An 8230-nucleotide genomic window follows, 5' to 3' on the forward strand; every position below is an offset into this window, starting at 1 on the left:
GCTTTTCAACAACTAGTCTTTGTTTTAATGACCTTAACACGGGTGTTCTAAGCTAAGTTATTGAACAAAGTCCCTGCCGTCTGTGGATGCCTGGCTTGTAACTATGACTATGGAGAGTAAGGACTAGACTATTCTCTCAGCAGCCTTTTTTTGGTTTCCTGTTTTGCTTCGGTTTAATTTAGCTGTGTTTTTGTTTGGATTTTAGTTTCTTTGAAATTAATATAAGGCACCTTTGGGTCTTTGGAAGCGCTATCTAAATCCCATGTATCTATATACCGGAATGTAACAGTTATTAACTGTGGTTACTACTAAAGCATTCTTGTGATCAACACCATGAGGGATACCATGTCCAGAAGCCCCCATAACCCCTTGGAACTTGTAGCTCAGAAAAGATTTGATAGCTAAGGATAACAAACATGGCACTGAGCAGCTTGATACAAAACTTTGATACATTACAGATTGGAATCATTGTAGTTCTGAATGCAAAATAGCCTAATAATATGTGAAACAATCTTACAAGTCAGTTGCAAAGAGTGATTGACATGTCTATGTCCTCAATTGTCGTTGACTCCCCAATTTGCAAAGTATCAACGAGGATTGTACCCCAACACCAAAACCAGGATACAGTGGCTCTGAGAAGTCCTCTGACAAAAAACTATGGAGCAGAATCATGGAGGAGTCAGAGATGCTGTAAAAAGACAGAGTTCCTGCTTTGTGATCTAAATAAACCCCTATTCTAGGGGATGAGACCTTGGCAGTGATCTTGGTTTCAATGTTATCGTGCCATGCTGAGTAACTGGTGTCAGAGCACTGTAAGCTCCATGACTTTACATTGTACCCCAGGCCACACGCTAGTCCCCTGCCTCCCCTCTGAATGCTCTCATAGGTCACTCCCATGAACACTCCTTTGCCTCTCCAATCTGCCTCCCAGTAGTAACGGGCACCGGTCAAGCCCTCCCAGCACAGCACTTGTTCCCAGAAGTCAAAGGTCTTCGGGAGACGTGACCTGGTCCTGGATTGACCTCTGGACTTGACCAGAGTCACCTTGCGGTTCTGGTCAGAGAAGCACAAGTTGCGGTGTGCTGTATCAGTGTCTAGAGTGAGTTGAAAAGCATCTGAACAAAAAGAGACAACAGTCTTCACTGTTCATGTTATTCTCTTTCACATTCCTTCTTGTTAAACTAGCCTTACTGTACATGCAAAGCCATAACTCTGTCACAATGACTCACAGTGTAAGAAGTCGGGTCTGGTCTTCGGAATTCCAAATGTGTAATCTCTGTTCACTGGAGAGACAGGTGTTAGTATTTTAGTTAACAGATTGGGCATTCGACTAGTTGTAGAGACACTACCTTAGGGTCCACATTCAATAATAACATTCACAATAAATAATATTCTGCAACGAAAATAAGGATACACTTACTGCTCAATGCTTTTTGCAATGGCACCGGTGGCATTGGCTGGCATTCAGAATGTGCTCTTCTCACTGGAAGAAAAAGTGGAAAATCCATGATTTCATTTGAATTCTTTTGTGTGCAGGAAAAAGGACTAGAGGCAAATGTCTTACCTTGCCTGCCCTGAGGTTTGGTCATGGGTACTGGAGATTCCAAAATGTCCACATTTGCAACTGCAAAGAGGATCAAGAAATGCCCAAATAGGTTATTGTAAGTTTGTATTCTTGTATTATCTTTCCACTTAAACAGAACCCTCCTCCATTCACAGACTGAAGAAAATCTCACAGCTGCCACCAATTTCACAAGTAAAATGTTTAAGTTACCTTACTAACCTGCTTGTTTAATATTTTCTAAGAAGTCAACATTCATGTCCTTAAGCAGCTCCTTGAATTCAGTGATAATTGACATCACAGCTCCAAATGAATGTCTTTCACTGATAACACTAGGTTCACGATCCGGCAGCAGGCTGATGGGTTGCCACCTCTGCAGAGACCAGAGAAGCATTAATCAATACGTTTTTTTTTCCTTTTGGTATAATTTCAGTTTTTAGTCTCATACCTTCCTTATTATGTACTGTTACGAAACCAATAACTGGCCTGCTAATATCGTTGCACTCACTAAGTCTAGGGGTCTTAGTTAACTGTCTGTAACCTGATTTGATGTGTGCATAAATGTGAGAAGTAAACGTGCGTGACGAGGTATTGAATGTACAGTCGTGGCCAAATGTTTTGAGAATGACACAAATATACATTTTCACAAAGTCTGCTGCCTCAGTTTGTATGATGGCAATTTGCAAACACTCCAGAATGTTATGAAGAGTGATCAGATGAATTGCAATTAATTGCAAAGTCCCTCTTTGCCATGCAAATGAACTGAATCCCCCAAAAACATTTCCACTGTTTTTCAGCCCTGCCACAGAAGGACCAGCTGACATCATGTCAGTGATTCTCTCGTGTTGACGAGGACAAGGCTGGAGATCACTCTGTCATGCTGATTGAGTTCGAATAACAGACTGGACGCTTCAAAAGGAGCTTGGAATCAGTTCTTCCTCTGTCAACCATGGTTACCTGCAAGGAAACACGTGCCGTCATTATAGCTTTGATCAAAAAGGGCCTTCACAGGCAAGGATATTGCTGCCAGTAAGATTGCACCTAAATCAACCATTTATCGGATCATCAAGAACTTTAAGGAGAGCGGTTCAATTGTTGTGAAGAAGGCTTCAGGGTGCCCAAGAAAGTCCAGCAAGCGCCAAGACCGTCTCCTAAAGTTGATTCAGCTGCGGGATTGGAGTACAGAGCTTGCTCAGGAATGGCAGCAAGCAGATGTAAGTGCATCTGCACACACAGGGAGGTGAAGACTTTTGGAGGATGGCCTGGTGTCAAGAAGGGCAGCAAAGAAGCCACTTCTCTCCAGGAAAAACATCAGGTACAGACTGATATTCTGCAAAAGGTACAGGGATTGGACTGCTGAGGACTGGGGTAAAGTCATTTTCTCTGATGAATCCCCTTTCCGATTCTTTGGGGCATCCGGAAAAAAAGCTTGTCCCGAGAAGACAAGGTAAGCGCTACCATCAGTCCTGTGTCATGCCAACAGTAAAGCATCCTGAGACCATTCATGTGTGGGGTTGCTTCTTAGCCAAGGGAGTGGGCTTACTCACAATTTTGCCTAAGAACACAGCCATGAATAAAGAATGGTACCAACACATCCTTCAAGAGAAACTTCTCTCAACCATCCAGGAACAGTTTGGTGACGAACAATGCCTGTTCCAGCATGAAGGAGCACCTTGCCATAAGGCAAAAGTGATAACTAAGTGGCTCGTGGAACAAAACATCAATATTTTGGGTCCATGGCCAGGAAAATCCCCAGACCTTAATCCCATTGAGAACTTGTGGTCAATCTTCAAGAGGCAGGTGGACAAACAAAAACCGACAAATTCTGACAAACTCCAAGCATTGATTATGCAAGAATGGGCTGCCAAGTCAGGATATGGCCCAGAAATTAATTGACAGCATGCCAGGGTGGATTGCAGAGGTCTTGAAAAAGAAGAGTCAACACTGCAAATATTGACTCTTTGCATCAACTTCATGTAATTTTCAATAAAAGCCTTTGACACTTATGAAATGCTTGTAATTATACAGTATTCCATAGTAACATCTGATAAAATATCTAAAGACACTGAAGCAGCATACTTCGTGGAAATTAATATTTGTGTCATTCTCAAAACCTTTAGCCATGACTGTATATGCACCCATGAGACTGCCACTTTACTTTAGGCCCAGGGCCAGCTCTTTCTTGACCTGTTGGTCGGTCAGTCCAAGCTGATTATTATTTGTTCAGATGGTGACGAAACATAAATATGTACAATATAATATGCCCATAGAACCAGCAGCCGCACAGCTTTTCCAGCTGGAAAACTGACTGAGGCTGCGTTTAGATGAGTGATGCAAACACCATCATACAGTCAGCATGGGGGACAAGAAAACAAGAGAGGGTGGCGGCAAAAGCAAGCCAGCATGACGGTACGCGTTGCTATGGTGATTTCCGTTAAACAGTGCAAATCAACATCCAGCAGAAAACAACGCTAAGGCAGATGTTGAAATATTTCAACTCTGGCGGCAACTCCCGTCTACCGTGGCTGCTGACGCCACTCACCGCCAGCCTCAACGGCATTTACCGTCATATTCTCATTGAAAACAATGTCATCCTGTTTGCTGTCTACCTCATACCATCTAAATGCAGCATTAATTGCGTGCACCTGTCAGCTTATAAAGACTTGGCTCAGCATTGAGACCCGGTTGGCACTACCACCTGGGGAATGGCATGTGTGTGTGTCCCAAAGGGAAGTTACCTGGAGAAAGAGTATGCTGTCTTGTGTTTGGACGAGTTTCTCCAGATCGCTGTTTCTCCTTTGCAGTGTTGTTATGTCCTGTCTCAGTCGTGTCTCTGCTCTTGCTGCCTGAGCAGCCAGAGTCTTCTCCCTATCTTTGATGGAGTCCCTCACCTCTGCTCTCCTTTTTTCTAGGGAGTGGATCAGCTCAACGAAGATCATGTCACTGACCTCCACTGCAGCTTGTGCAAATCCCTACAGGGAGTGGGAGTACAGTCAAACATGGGCTCTATTCCAATATCCACTCTACCATAGTACTACTTAGCAATGGTCCGGGCATGCATTCTAAGTGGTATGTTAGTATGAGAATGGGAACCTACATATCATATTCTGTTTAGTCGACAGCATCCTAGTTGTTTAGTCAATAATTTTATGTCATCATCAAGGCTCTATTTTGGAACATAGGGTACGTTAATGAGGAGGACCATCCTCCTGCCTGGACGAGCCTCCACTGGCACAGCATGCTGAAGGGTGGTAAACTGAATGGTGGCTCAGTAATGTTATCTACTTTTTTGTAACTCACTTTAAGAGATCCCGCAGCATCTCCCAGTTGTGTCAGCAGCTCCTCTTTCATCTGGAGTTTACTGTTGGATTTGATCTGTTCCACTGCCAACAGTGCCTTAAGGAACAAACCCATGTATTTCAGTTAAGAAGGCCATAATAATTCGCACTCCAACATGCAATATGGTAGGCCATACTGACCTAAGAACAGTAGGTTTGAGTTAGAACTGTATTCAAAACATTGCATACTGTCCCACACCTACCACTCTCGTTCCAACAGATCATACTTTAATTTACTTTAAATATTCCACTTGTGCATATCTAGAGGTCTTGTTCATGGAGCTACTCACCGACAATATTTATCTAATTATCCACATACAAATGAAAACCCACCTGCTGCTTGACAATTGACAATTCGCTATGACCCCTTGCCGTTCCTCAAGTTATAAAGCGTTAACGTTAGTTGCTTACTGGACCTTGGCAATCTGTGTGAAATTTTAACTAGTTATAGTTAGCTAACAAACAAACTACTGTGAACAAATGTTTTCCCTCTACAGTATATGGTTAATTTTCACAAGTGTATTAAACAAGTGTAGCTGGAGCTGGGCCTGGCTTAAGATGGATGCCACCATAGAGGTGAAAGGAACACCATAGACTTTCCCTCTTTCTCACTTTTTTACAGTGGATAAGAAGGGGTATGCCAGCTGTACTCTCTGCCTGAAAGAGATCAATTATTCCAACAAAGAATGCTGGCACATTGTAGAACAGATGTCCATAGGCAGAAAGTGTACAATGTAATAATGTGCGGTGTAGCCCAAAGATATTGCTTTTGTGTTGAACTTGACAGTAACACTTGTGTGTGAATGGGATTATTACATGTTTTACTCAGTGAACGTTATTTCTGCACACATGTAGTTTTGTGCACTTGATCGATGTCTCGTGGCCACTATTATAGAGCAAAAATAGAAAGTATATTTGTTTAATTCTATTTCTACTTTAAAATGTGTTTTTTTCCCCCCTAAGTGCAATATTTAGATGCGTGTGGTCACAAACGTTCTATTATAAAGAATGTCATGGCTAACTGCAATATTTGTGTATTGTTCTTTCTCAATTGCAGTAAAGTCTAGGCAACAAACAACATTGGATTGCTTTCTTTACATTTTTTCATCTGTGAGTTCGGTTCACATTAACCACTTTTTATTTTACACACAGACTGATAATGTAAATCATATTATTTTTTGTTTAATTAGTTAACTTGCCTTTCCCCCAAGCAGGGATTTTTTGCATGTTTCAGTGACATTTTTGGGCCCTCAGCAGTTTGCATCCTGGTGCTTCTGTAACAGAAGGATATTCAGGTGGGCTCTAAGGTGAGACTGGCAGTAAGACAGCTTACACTCCCGACGGGCCTCACAGCCTTTGCCTTCCTCCTGGACCCTAGAAGAGTACACACGTCACACACCACGTCTTCAGGCCCATCGTACGGATACCCAGGAGAGGTATCGAGTAAAGTCATCTTTAGCTTTTCCACCATCTTTTCCAGTATTGAGTTCTTAGTCAGTGTGGGGCGCAATCTGAATGTCTCGACTACAGGAGTACACATCACGTCTTCAGTCGAGCAAAGTAATCTACTTTAGCTTCTCCACCATCTTCTCCAGCATTGGGTTCTTTGTGTGGGGCACCTGCAGAATGTCTCTCGACAGCAAGGACAGAAGGAATCTTCATTGCTGCTGCTGATACTACCACTCTCATCCAAGCATTTTCTGATACAGTCGAGGCAGAAGTTGTGTCGACATGGAAGATGTCAGGGTGTTCAAACAGACTGGACAGCTGATTGCCTCCCTTGTCCACGGCTTAGAGACAATTTTGTCACAGTGTATACATTTTTTTATAAATAATGTTGTTTTATAACACCGGTTCAGCATGAAGTTTTGTGACTAATGTTACCTATCAGGAAGTGTAACATTCAGGACTCATGAGGGATGAACCAGTTTGAGACTTACTGGAAATAAGAGCTCCTTCTGACGCGAGAATGCATGCAACACTTTTAGAATGCAGTTTTTGTGTACGTTTTTGCTAGTTTCTTCATTGTTGGCTGGTGGTTGGTGTCATGGTAACTATAGAAAAGATGACCTCATAGTTGTTTTTTTATGCGCACAAAGGATCTATCGTTCCTCCTTTTTTGTAAAAGCATGAGACCCAGCATGAGTGAAACTGACACTGTCTACCCCTCTCCCTATCCTCCCCCTATCCCTTTCTCAAGTCTAGAAGCTCACTTACAATATTTATCGAATTATCCAAATTCAAATGTCCTTTGGTTACGAAAACCCACCTGTTTCTTGGCCCGTTCAGTCTCAGCGGAGACAGTTTCGTGGCTTTTGTGTTCCTCAACTGCACACAGAGAACAGATACACCTCCTCTCAAGTCTGCAGTACATGTCCAGCGGTTTGTCATGCTGGGGACACAGCTTCTCCAGTTGCAGCTCCTTGACCACCACACCCACCAGAGTGTGCTTCTGTAACAGAAGGATATTCAGGTGGGCTCTAAGGTGAGACTGGCAGTAGGACAGCTTACACTCCCGACAGGCCCTCACAGCCTTTGCCTTCCTCCTGGACCCTAGAAGAGTACACACGTCACACACCACGTCTTCAGGCCCATCGTACGGATACCCAGGAGAGGTATCGAGTAAAGTCATCTTTAGCTTCTCCACCATCTTTTCCAGTATTGAGTTCTTAGTCAGTGTGGGGCGCAATCTGAATGTCTCTCGACAGTAAGGACAGCAGGAAACCGCGTTGCTTCTGCTGCTGATACTACCACTCTCATCCCAGCATTTTCTGATACAGTCGAGGCAGAAGTTGTGTCCACATGGAAGAGTTGTAGGTTCTGTTAGGGTGTTCAAACAGACTGGACAGCTAATGTCCTCCTTTGTCCACAGCTTAGAGGCCATTTCGTCCAAGTGTATAAAAAAAAAATACTGTTGTTTTATAGCACTGGTTCAGCATGAAGTTTTGTGACTAATGTTACCAACCAAGAAGTGTAGCAGCTTGTAACATTCAGAACTCCTGAGTGATGAACCAGTTTTAAACTTACTGGAAACAAGGAGCTCCTTCTGACTCATGAGAATGCACGCATCAGTTTTAGAATGCAGTTGTACCGTGTAAGCTTTGGCTTGTTTCCTCATTCTTGGCTAGTGGTTGGTGTCATGTTTTAATGAGCACAAAGGATCTGTTGTTCCTCCTCTTGTAAAAGCAGGAATCCCGGCATGAGTGGCATTGACACTGTCTCCCCTTCTCTCCTCCTCCCATCCCCTTCTCAAATCTAGAAGCTTCCTAGAAGCTCAGCTTTATAACCCCTCTCTGGCGATTGTTAATATTTCACACTACCCCCACCCCCT

General features: G+C 43.1%; 1 protein-coding gene across 2 annotated transcripts; it reads right to left on the reverse strand.

The window, feature by feature from the left end:
* Position 1: 1 nt before the first annotated feature.
* On the reverse strand, positions 2-8110 carry LOC135528154 (tripartite motif-containing protein 16-like). 2 transcript variants are annotated; one of them, XM_064957030.1, is made up of 8 exons: positions 7169-8110; positions 4862-4957; positions 4300-4533; positions 1784-1934; positions 1565-1624; positions 1421-1483; positions 1230-1283; positions 2-1115 (listed from the first exon to the last, which is right to left on the reverse strand). In XM_064957030.1, exons 1-8 carry the CDS (start codon positions 7781-7783, stop codon positions 547-549), a joined length of 1842 nt encoding a protein of 613 aa, XP_064813102.1. In that variant the 5' UTR covers positions 7784-8110; the 3' UTR covers positions 2-546. The 2 variants fall into 2 exon arrangements, with proteins under 2 accessions (XP_064813102.1, XP_064813103.1); XM_064957031.1 differs by having other exon boundaries at positions 964-1053; positions 7169-8109.
* Between the last annotated feature and the right edge of the window lie 120 nt (positions 8111-8230).

This window comes from Oncorhynchus masou, chromosome 33, assembly GCF_036934945.1.
Source record: "Oncorhynchus masou masou isolate Uvic2021 chromosome 33, UVic_Omas_1.1, whole genome shotgun sequence".
In the NCBI taxonomy this organism is placed as follows: Eukaryota; Metazoa; Chordata; class Actinopteri; order Salmoniformes; family Salmonidae; genus Oncorhynchus; species Oncorhynchus masou.